We start from the raw sequence: 12,451 nt of genomic DNA, 5'->3' as shown, positions 1-12,451 counted from the left end.
TAAAATAAGACTAATATTATCCTGTCTCTATTTTCTGGAGCTCTTTAATTATAAAATACTGCTAATAATAACAACTTTTAAGAGGAAGACATTGAGCACTGTGTTCACTGTGTTCTTTGTGCTGGCACACCCTAAGGTCCACAACCTGATATACTCTGCTCAGACACAGAGAGGCTTGAAATAGTATCAGGCCCTTACTGAAGGAGTCCTCACATGCTACTCCCAGGCACTGCCAGGAAGGCCTTGGAGCAGCTAGAAACACAACACACAGTTCTCTTCCCCATGACTCATAAATGCAGTCCTTTGGACAGACTGGCTACACAAACCATGACTCCCTTGTCACCAGGAGAAGCCCTAGAGCTGAGCAGGACTTTAGGACTCTAACAAGTTCAAACTGGTCGTGATGGACAGAGAGGTTGACCACTAAGAGACGAATGGCCTTGTCCAGGTGGCCTTGCTTCTGCCCTTCCCACCCTGTGCCTCAGTAGATGCTCAGCATAGGAGCTAGAGATCCATTAAAAATGTAATCAGGTTTTGTCACTCTTTGCCTCAAAACTCTTCAGTGATATCACATTCTCCCTCAGCATGACAGTCAATGTCACTATAAAGGCCTACAAAGCCCTCCACCTCTCTACCCTACCTCTATGCCCTCATCTCCCATCACCTCCCACCTCATTCACTCTCTTTCAGCCCCACTGGCTTCCTTGCTTCAAATGGTTTCTGCCTCAGAAACTTAGCTTAGGCTGTCCCCTCTGCCTAAGATTTCTTCCCATGGGCAGCACTCCCTCACTTGCTCAGGTCTATGTTCAAAAGTCTCCTTCTACCAATCACAAGCACTGAAATTGAAACTGTGATTAAAAATCTTCCAACAAACAAAAGCCCAGGACCAGATGGCTTCACAGGCGAATTCTATCAAACATTTAGAGAAGAGCTAACACCTAACCTTCTCAAACTCTTCCAAAATACAGCAGAGGGAGGAACACTCCCAAACTCATTCTACGAGGCCACCATCACCCTGATACCAAAACCAGACAAAGATGTCACAAAGAAAGTAAACTACAGGCCAATATCACTGATGAACCAAGATGCAAAAAACCTCAACAAAATACTAGCAAACAAATCCAACAGCACATTAAAAGGATCCCAAACCACAATCAAGTGGGGTTTATCCCAGGAATGCAAGGATTCTTCAAAATACACAAACCAATCAACGTGATACACCATATTAACAAATTGAAGGATAAAAACATATGATCATCTCAATAGATGCAGAAAAAGCTTTTGACAAAATTCAACACACATTTATGATAAAAATCCTCCAGAAAGTAGGCACAGAGCGAACTTACCTCAAAATAATAAAGGCCATATAGGACAAACCCACAGCCAACATCATTCTCAATGGTGAAAAACTGAAACCATTTCCACTAAGATCAGGAACAAGACAAGGTTGCCCACTCTCACCACTATTATTCAACACAGCTCTGGAAGTTTTAGCATAGCAATCAGAGAAGAAAAAGAAATAAAAGGAATCCAAATTGGAAAAGAAGCAAAACTGTCACTGTTTGCAGATGACATGATACTATACATAGAGAATCCTATAGATGCTCCCAGAAAACTACTAGAGCTAATCAATGAATTTGGTAAAGTAGCAGGTTACAAAATTAATGCACAGAAATCTCTTGCATTCCTATATACTAATGACAATATATCTGAAAGAGAAATCAAGGAAAAACTCCCATTTACCATTGCAACAAAAAGAATAAAATACCTAGGAAGAAACCTACCTAAGGAGACAAAAGACGTGTATGCAGAAAACTATAAGACACTGATGAAAGAAATTAAAGATGATACAAATAGATGGAGAGATATACCATGTTCTTGGATTGGAAGAATTAACATTGGGAAAATGACTCTACCACCCAAAGCACTCTACAGAGTCAATGCAATCCCTATCAAAATACCAATGGCATTTTTCACAGAACTAGAGCAAAAAATTTCACAATTTGTTTGGAAGCACAAAAGACTCCAAATAGCCAAAGCAATCTTGAGAAAGAAAAATGGAGCTGGAGGAATCAGGCTCCCTGACTTCAGACTATACTACAAAGCTACAGTAATCAAGACAGTATACTACTGGCACAAAAACAGAAATATAGATCAATGGAACAGGATAGAAAGCCCAGAGATAAAACCACGCACATATGGTCACCTTATTTCTGATAAAGGACGCAAGAATATACAATGGAGAAAAGACAGCCTCTTCAATAAGTGGTGCTGGGAAAACTGGACAGCTACATGTAAAAGAATGAAAGTAGAACACTCCCTAACACCATACACAAAAATAAACTCAAAATGGATTAAAGACCTAAATGTAAGGCCAGACACTATCAAACTCTTAGAGGAAAACATAGGCAGAACACTCTATGACATAAATCACAGCAAGATCCTTTTGGGCCCACCTCCTAGAGAAATGGAAATAAAAACAAAAATAAACAAATGGGACCTAATGAAACTTCAAAGCTTTTGCCCAGCAAAGGAAACCATAAACAAGATGAAAAGACCACCCTCAGAATGGGAGAAAATATTTGCAAATGAAGCAACTGACAAAGGATTAATTTCCAAATTATACAAGCAGCTCATGCAGCTCAATATCCAAAAAACAAATAACCCAATCCAAAAATGGGCAGAAGACCTAAATAGACATTTCTCCAAAGAAGATACACAGATTGCCAACAAACACATAAAAGAATGCTCAACATCATTAATCATTAGAGAAATGCTAATCAAAACTACAATGAGGTATCACCTCATTGGCAGAATGGCCATCATCAAAAAATCTAGAAATAATAAATGCTGGTGAGGGTGTGGAGAAAAGGGAACTCTCTTGCACTGTTGGTGGGAAAGTAAATTGATACAGCCACTATGGAGAACAGTATGGAAGTTCCTTAAAAAACTAAAAATAGAACTACCATATGACCCAGCAATCCCACTACTGGGTATATACCCTGAGAAAACCATAATTCAAAAAGAGTCATGTACCACAGGCTTCCCTGGTGGAGCAGTGGTTAAGAATCCACCTGCCAATGCAGGGGACATGGGTTTGAGCCCTGGTCTGGGAAGATCACACATGCCACGGAGCAACTAAGCCCATGCGCCACAACTACTGAGCCCGTGTGCCACAACTATTGAAGCCCGTGCACCTAGAGCCCGTGCTCCTCAACAAGAGAAGCCACCATAATGAGAAGCCCACATACTGCAACAAAGAGAGGCCCCCGTTCACCGCAACTAGAGAAAGCCCATGTGCAGCAACGAAGACCCAACACAGTCAATAATAAATAAGTATATATATTTTTTAATTTAAAAAAAAAGAGTCATGTACCACAATGTTCACTGCAGCACTATTTACAATAGCCAGGACATGGAAGCAACCTAAGCGTCCATCAACAGATGAGTGGCTAAAGAAGATGTGGCACATATATACAATGGAATATTACTCAGCCATAAAAGGAAACAAAATTTAGTTATTTGTAGTGACAGACCTAGAGTCTGTCATACAGAGTGAAGTAAGTCAGAAAGAGAAAAACAAATACCGTATGCTAACACATATATATGAAATCTAAAAAAAAAATGGTTCTGAAGAACCTAGGGACAGGACAAGAATAAAGATGCAGTCATAGAGAATGGACCTGAGGACATGGGGAGGGGGAAGGGTAAGCTGGGTGAGAGAGTGGCATGGACATATATACACTACCAAACGTAAAATAGATAGCTAGTGGGAAGCAGCCGCATAGCACAGGGAGATCAGCTCGGTGCTTTGCGACCACCTAGAGGGGTGGGATAGGGAGGGTGGGAGGGAGACACAAGAGGGAGTAGATATGGGGATATATGTATATGTATAGCTGATTCACTTTGTTATACAGCAGAAACTAACACAACATTATAAAGCAATTATACTCCAATAAAGATGTTAAATAAATAAATAAATTTAAAAAAAGAAGAAACTGAGAATGAAAAAAAAAGAAAAAAGTCTCCTTCTCAAAGTGAAGACTTTTTTAACCAACCTGTTTAAAATTGCAAGTTTGTCCACCCTCACTGCCCTCCTATTCTCCCTTCTCTTTTTCTTCCTAACAGTTAACATCTCTGACAATAAATACTACACACTTTCCTTTGTTTCCAGCCTGTCTCAATTAATATTAATATTTCTCTAATCATGCAAATTGTAGTTGATTCTTTTCATCTTCTGGTAGCTCTTGCTCCATGTAGGTATCTGGTTTTCCCAAGGCCCTCTCTCAATGGCCACATAGTGTGACAATACTCTATTACTTCCCCAAACCCCTACTGGATATGTAGGTTGTTCCTCTTCTGCTGTACAATTCTGTGGAAGGGTCAAACCCAATCAGAAATATATTCTTCCTGAACTCCAGATGCTTTACTTGATTACTAGCAGAATTTTTAGAAACTTCTAGATTGTAAATGCAGGAGATTTAAAACAGGGACAGAGGAGGTGGCAGCCACAAGGAGCCTAAGACCACATGCAAAGGTAGAAGAAAAACCAGGACACAGTATGAAGGAAGCCAAGAGGCACTTCCTCAGTGGCACAGTGGTTAAGACTCCATGCTCCCAATGCAGGGGGCCCGTGTTGGATCCCTGGTCAGGGAACTGGATTCCACATGCATGCTGCAACTAAGTTTGTGTGCCAGAACCAAGGAGCCAATGAACCACAACTAAGGAGCCTGCCTGCCACAACTAAGGAGTCCACGTGCCGCAACTAAGGAGCAGATGAGCCACAACTAAGACCTGGTGCAAACAAATAAATTTTTTAAATTAATTAATTAATTAATTTTTAAAAAACTTAAAAAAAAAAAGGAAGCCAAGAGAAGAGCCTGACTGAGGAAGGAGGGGTGAATTTGCTAGCAGACGTGTGTGTCCTCCAGAGCTGTAAGACAACTTGCTTTGGGGAGGACCAAATGAACCAGAGATCACAGATCCTTCTGCCTGGAGAATCTCCAACATCAGTTCATACCATAGGAATATATCTTTCTTGCCTGTATCATGAGCAGCCACTCTGGGGTAGAGGAAAGAGCTTATAATACAGCTTGTGACTTGGAGAGTGTGTCTATACAGACGCTCACCAGAGGACTAAGACAACATTAGTGGTTCGCACAAAGCCATGGAGCTTGGAGGGCAGGAAGCCTCTTCACCAAGCATGTCATTTCTCCACCTAGGAAGAGAATTATGTCATGAAAACTCTCTCAACCCAATTCTTACAGAGAACCTGGCAGTGTTTTCTTAAACAGATGCCCCAGTTGAAAGCTCAATTGATGGAGTAAGATGTAAATACCTAGCACAGTAGAAAAATACACTTAAAGAGAGGGAGAGAAGGAAAGAGATTGGGACTGGTTATCAAGAAGCCCAGTCCTGACTGTGTCCCTTCTTCCTCGGTGGCTCTGCCTCTCTGAATTTCAGCTTTCACATGTGTAAACTGTGAGGATCAAGCTGGTCACTCACGTGACCCACCAAGGATTACAAACTCTTCGAGGGCAGTGCTAAGTCTTAGCTCCAGAATCACACATCTAGGTTTGACCAAGAATAAAACTGCAAAATCAAATGGGCTGTGTTCCTCACCTAAATCATTCTTTTGATGGTCTCCTCATTTATCTAGGTAAGATTTCCAAGTAGACTACTGCAGCCGACCTGCCAAAATTTCTCCCAGCAAGTCAGACCACGTTGCTGCTCCACTTATCACCTCTAGGAGCTAACTAGCTTAGGGGGACACCCAGCCTCCTCCTCATGGCCTGAAGGAGGGCCTTTCAGGATCTACGGGGCCTTCACTAAGCCTCCCTGCTGCCGACCTCCAGCCCCAACCCGAACCCCCACAAACCCGAAGCCATACTAAGCCTCTTGCAGTCCCCTACAATGGCCTGTTCTCCCTCACATGCACAGCCACCATGTGGAACACCTCTCAGCCCCTGCTACCTCCTGGTTCCTCATGCCAGGTGTCTCCTCCTTCATTCAGTCAACAGATATATGTTATGCCAGGCACTCTGCTGGGTCTCATGATTATAATACTGACTGCTCTTATCACTGTGTATCCACAAACAGTCCCCTGGACGTTTTTATTACAGCATCTGTCACCCTACAGCACTACTGTTTGTGGACACATCTGTCTCCAGCACTAGACCGAGCTTGCTGGGGAAGGGATAGCATCTTCTTGGTTGTGGTATCCCCAGAATGGTGCCTGGCACCAAGTCAGAGCTCAACACTGTCCGTTAAGTGGTAAATGAGGTCCTGACCAGTGAGAGTAAGTCTGTGCCTAGTAGAGGGCATGGTGAGCGACAGCACAGTGGAAAGAAGGTCCTGAACTGCCTGTGTGACTTTGGATAATTTACTTGCCATCTTCATACACGAGTCTGTTCATCTGTAAAGTAGAGATAATTATAGTCAGTACCTATCAAGCTGTAAGGAAGCTTTAGTGTTGGAAAAGTGTTTAGCACAGGGCCTGGCACCTAGCAGGTACTCAACAATGGTTAGCTACTAAAATTAGAGATGGGGATGAGCTTTCTTAGAAAATTTTTGCATCTATTAATATCATCTCCTTGCCTGGAAAACAAATGAACCCTGAATGTGTGTGAGGTCCAGATGTGTTGCAAAGGACCTGCCACTGAGATGGTGTTTGGATGTTAGGGCCTGAGGATTGAGGGCTTCTAGGGATAGTCTCCCACCTGTGAGTTAACAGAACACCTATATCCTGACCCAATGATCAGAAGTTGACCCAAAACAACAGACAAGCCTCCCAAGATGTGGTTAGGGGGCGTTGGGACAGTGTAGAGAAGCCCTATGTAGAGGAAGGGGCTGTGACCATTTAAGGAATGCACACAGTTAAGTCTCACAGGACTTTGAAGGGGGATCCCTTCTGAATAGCATCTGAGGCAGGGATGGGAATGAACCACCTTTTGAACTGTCAAGCCCCATCTCAGCAGCCTGCATACCGCTACTTAGAAGCTGCCTAAATAAAGCTACTCATTTCCCTTAAGGCCTCCCAGCATTTCCCAACCTGCTCCTCTGCTAGTCATCCTCATTAATTACCAGTGACCATGCTCTCTGCGCTCCAGGCATCCCGCAGTGAAGGGGAGTTTGCCTGAAGGAGGCTCTACTGCCCAACATCCTTACTCTCTAAGCCCCTGGGCTCTATATACTCGTCTGATTGACATGCTAGAGGCAAAAGTCCAGAGGGCTCAGGTTGGATATAAAATGCTGAACTACCCTCAGCACCCTGGAAGCAGGGGACCTAATTTCACTCACTGAAGTACTTAATTTCACACATTTCTTTTGTAATTAAGCATTCGTGCTGCTCAAACCCTTGGGCCCATGCTACTTTTACTCATGGACTTGGAATAATTTAAATTAGTCTGGGTAAGTTAATATGTAAATCTAGGAAGACTGATGTGGGCATTGGACCATGGAGGAAGTGATTTGCAATGCCCAATGAGGAGCCTCTGTATTGGTCAGAAAAGTCAGTTTACTGTAAATAATTTGCATTTCAGATTCATAGAGCTTTTAGTGCTGGAAATTACCCCAAAGCCTCAAGAAAATCAAGGGACTTATCGAAGGTCACATACCCAGTAAGAGTGACAAGGTAAAACTGAACCCAGGGCTTCCTGAATTAAAATAATTGATAGCCTGTAATTCTCCTAGTGCTCAGCAAAAAGCAGTTCCACTAAGACATTAGGAATTTTAATTGGGGGGCAGGGGCATAGAGGAAAGCAATAAACATTTTTTCCAGCCTGTAATGGTTTTTCCAATAACATATTTTAAATATCTATTTGAACAGGCACAGATGAAAGTACATTTCATTGTTAAGGAAATTTTACTTCACTGAATTACCACAAAAATTTTCAAAGTGTAAGCTTGGGAAGTATGGCTTTGTTAAAGAAAAAAAGGGGGGAGCAAGGTGTGTGTGGTGGGGGGAGTCTTATAAACAGACCTGCAATGTTTGGGGACACTTCCTGCTGTCCCCCTCCAATTTGATAGACATGCAGACCTTAGAATCTTTTTCATCACACAAAGCCACAACTTCTCTAAACAGCTGTGGAAGAGGCAGGAGGAACCTGGGAAGGCAGGCCATCATGTCTGATGCACGAGAGCCAGGGGAGGGCCGAGGGGCTGGCAGTGTTAACCTTTAGGGGATATGTGGTCAATGAGCTGGAATTGTTTCACTAACCAATCAGTTACTGATTCTTTTACCATATTAACCTTCTAAGTATGCAGGTGAAGTGTAGCACGGTGTAACACAGAATGGGCTAGTTCTGCATCAAATCTTTCCTACGTCTGAGTAGCTGTAAACTCTCTGATGTTAATTAGAAAACATTCAAGAGTGTTTTTTCTTCATTATCTGCTTTCAACTCAATCCTATTTCCTGGAGAAGCAAAGAGCATAGTGGTCAAGAGGATGGGACTCTAGGGGGAGACCTTCTGGACTCAAATTTCAGATCTCCTGCCTCCTATCTGGGCACGTTACAATTCACTATGTCTAAGGAAATATTAGCTGTAAAACTGGGATAATAAGAGAATGTACTTAATAGGGTTACTGCAAAGATTTGAGGGAGTTAATATGTACACATACATGTACATAATGTGTAGTATATATTATAACAGATATAATATGTACACATAGTAGGTGCTCAAAATGTTACCAAATAATTTTTAATAATCTAAACTAATTTAATAATCAATGAAGATAAAGGTAGAGAATAGCAATATTCAATAGAAATATAAGGCAAGCCACACATTTAACTTAAAATTTTCTAATAGCCATATTATAAAAAGAAAGAGATGAAATTAGTAATAAGAGATTTCATTTAACTCAGTATATCTAAAATATCATTTCAGATTTTAAAATGTTGGGATATTTTACATTTTTTGTAAAAGGTCTTTGAAATCTGGTGTGTATTCTACTTATATGGCATCCCTCAATTTAACTGGCCACATTTCAATTGCTCAGTATCCACATGTGACTAGTGGCTACGATACTGGATAGTACAGGTATATAAGGATACACACCCAGTTGTTAGTCTCAGCTACCTCAGGAGGCTGGCTTAGAGGTGGGATAGGGGAAGTAGCAACATCTCGTTGACTTCTACATCAACATGTAACAGTGAAGACATATGTCTTTAAAATCCAATACGTTATAAAAGAGTATGGAAAAGAAAAACTAATAACCCAAAAGTAATGTTCACTGAAACATTTGTAGAAATATAAAGGAAAGCATTATAATCAGGGAGTTAGGAGAACTGGGTTCTAGGACATATGTGGGACCTTCAGAAAACCCTTTCCCATTCCTGGACCTCAGTTTCGTTATACTTAGTTTAGAACTGGATGATTCCTTATAATCTCCCAGTTCTTAAAATATATAAATGTCAGCCATTACATTTATCCTGTATTTCCTCTAAGAATCTATCAATGGATGAGAACTCTCTCCTCACACCTGGAGACGGTTTATCTGCAAGCAGAGAGACAGGTGACACGAATTCTGGCCGGCTGTGGATTTCCTGACTATAAATCTGCCTTTGAAGGCATGTTTTCGGTTGCTGCTGATTCTCAACGTTCCCAGCTCCAAAGAACCTACATTTACATCTGTACCCTGGTTCCCTCCGTGCCCCCTACGGTCCCACACGCCCGGAAATGCAAAATAAGCCTGACCTTCTCACTCTCCCGCAGGAATGATTTGGTCCGAATGCAAGGAAATCTGGGAGGAGGGGCCGCGGGAGTACGTGCTGCAGCTGTGGAACCTGCTGGATTTCGGAATGCTGTCCATCTTCGTGGCCTCCTTCACCGCAAGATTCATGGCCTTCCTGAAGGCCAGCGAGGCCCAGGTGTACGTGGACCAGCACGTGCAGGACGACACGCTCCACAACGTCTCACTTCCACCAGAAGTGGCCTACTTCACCTACGGTGAGTCGAGTCGGCGGGTGTTCGGCTACGCCTTCCGCTCCACGCACTTCCGGGGCGTGGCCAGGGGCGATGAGCGTGGCTTGTCCCGCAGCTGGTGGTTTGTAACATGGCTGTGCCTAACTTTGGTGGTTTCTACTGTAAAAGCAGACACCGCCCCGCCACCCTCCAAGAAAGCCCAAGTCCCTGCAATACAACCAGCTGAATAGAACGTGTAATTAGTGACTACGAGAAATGAATCGTTTTGTGTTGGAAAGGATGGATTTGTTTTGAGAAGGTTCTTGGAGCGTTTCCGGGGGATCCTTTTATTTATTTTTTTCTTTTTTAAAGAAATCTCATTTCTGATGTGGATCCAGGAACTTTTCCTTACATATTGGATCCCTGTATTTTCTGCAAAAATAAGTCTTGCTTTCCCAGTTCAAAAATTGTTTTCTCATGGCAAGATAGGTTCTTAGAATATGCCTTAATTCTTTCCATACAGGCCATACAGTGTGAGATGCTAGATTGAATTTTTAGTAATAAGAGTTAAAGCATCCATTTATCAAGGACCCTCTAGGTGTCAGGAACTGTATAGACATCTTACACCATAAACCCCAATCATTGCAACAGCCCCACAGAAAGGATTTTGTTGTTGTTGTTCCTATTTTATAGAGGAAGAAACAGGTTTTCATGGCATGGCTTACAATGTTCCCAGAAATACGGTATTGCCTTGGACAGCAAGGGATCCTGGTCCAACATGAAATGAAAACGATGCAGAATGGCATAGTGTTTATGTTCGCAGGCTTTGAAGTTAAAGAGACCTGGATTCAAATCCTATTTCTGTAGCTTACTGTAAGGACTTGTTTACTAAATTTTTCTGACCCTCTATTTTCCCATATGTAAAACTGGGATAATACATGTCAGAAAGTTTGTTTCGAGGGTTAAATAAGATAGTGCACATGAAGAATTTTGCACTGTGTTCTGAAATATTAAATGCTCACTAATAGTAACAAGTTATTATCACTACTACCTCTGGGGTCATTTTCTGGCTCAATCACTGTAGCTTCTGTACTAAAAGAAAGATGAGTGGGGAGAAGAAACAATAGATATTTGTTGTTACTGGTAAATTAGCTGGACATTTAATAGGCACTCACTAGTGGCATGAAAGGTTTGAATGTCAAATGTCCCTGTTAGATGGAAGCCACGTGGTGTGTATGACCACAGAATCTTCATGATCAGGTACAGCAATGATCTCCAGAAGGTTGGCCACTTAACACAAAACTTGAGTTGCTGCCCGTATTCAATGTAGATTGTGTTACACAGATTATGTTACATGTAAATGTGGTAGGGAACCCCACACACACACACACACTAAGAAATGGAGAGTACTGTAGTATTACAAATCATCCACTCTTCATTTGTTGGTTTAGCAAATCCAGACATTTTAAAAGCATGGGTTTGCATATTTTCCCCTCTATGCTGCTCAGGGTTCCTTAAGGAAAGATGAGAGAATCTTGATACTGCATTGAATACTTTTCTTAGGGCTGTGATTCAAGCCACAGTATTGTTCACTTGTGACTTCTATTCCTTTTCTGGATTGTATTAAAGTCTCACCCATTAAAGTCTCACCCAACCCAAAGCTTTGCACTGTATTGCCCTTGCATTGTGGTTCACCCTTGAAATCGTTTGCATCTCAAAGGGTTGGCTTGTGCCCCAGTTATGGAGGCAGAGCGCCCTCTAGTGGTCAGCTAGGCAATGGTCCCTTCCAACCTCTACGGCACCAAGTAGGCAAGTGTTTTTCAGGTTACAATAGGGCAATTTTTCTCCTAGAAACAGCTCCAAGGGGAAGAAAATCCCTTTGTCTGAATCATCAAAATGCTGTTTGCTTTTACACCCATCAAAATTCTTACAAGCCAGTCAAAGTAGAGTACTTTTCACTAAAAGTCCTGACCGGGTCACCAGGGTCTGACAACAGCTAAATCTATCTTAATAGATTATATGAGTGGCTTTTATTATTACGACTGAGGTTTATGATGATAAATTATAGGGGAGAGAAAAAAGGAATTCCTTTTGGCGTCTTTTTGAAGAATCTGAGTCCTATTTCATGTTATCCAAATGTGTTATTTATCCATGGAGGGCAACAGATATATTGGAAAAATACATTTGTTCCCCTTACTTGTCTTTCTGAGTTTTATGACCTTGATGAGAACATAAAGTCTATAACTTTATATATTTCCGCATATAATTTAGAATTCACTACATGAAAGTCTGTGTCAAATGGAGGCCTGGCTCCCCTTACTAAAGATCTCTTACTGCTCTTTATGATTATAATTGTTTGCAGAGTCTAGCTTTGCAAATAAAGAACAAAATTCTTCTCTTCCATCTCCTTTGGGGTGCCAAGAATCACTATGTAATATCCTTGCTATCTGCATTTACCTGGCTCTGAAGAGGACCCCATACCCCAAATCCAGTCTTTAGAATGGCAGTAATAATACCTCCTCTACAGGGCTGTTGTGAAAATTACAGCT

General features: G+C 41.7%; 2 protein-coding genes across 17 annotated transcripts in view; one reads left to right on the top strand and one right to left on the bottom strand.

The window, feature by feature from the left end:
* The window catches only part of LOC308616704 (uncharacterized protein), a 469,470-nt gene that overhangs the window by 402,239 nt on the left and 54,780 nt on the right, over positions 1–12,451 (bottom strand). The window lies entirely within an intron of this gene.
* The window catches only part of TRPC7 (transient receptor potential cation channel subfamily C member 7), a gene marked incomplete at both ends in the record, with an annotated part of 123,892 nt that overhangs the window by 77,042 nt on the left and 34,399 nt on the right, over positions 1–12,451 (top strand). Inside the window, one exon of the mRNA XM_081233040.1 lies at positions 9,714–9,947. Coding sequence (XP_081089166.1) covers positions 9,714–9,947 — 234 coding nt within the window. The remainder of the gene's footprint in view (positions 1–9,713; positions 9,948–12,451) is intronic.

Source organism: Mesoplodon bidens (genome assembly GCF_964165515.1).
Source record: "Mesoplodon bidens genome assembly, chromosome: 4".
NCBI classification, from domain to species: Eukaryota; Metazoa; Chordata; class Mammalia; order Artiodactyla; family Ziphiidae; genus Mesoplodon; species Mesoplodon bidens.
This window is presented reverse-complemented; position numbering and strand designations above follow the sequence as displayed.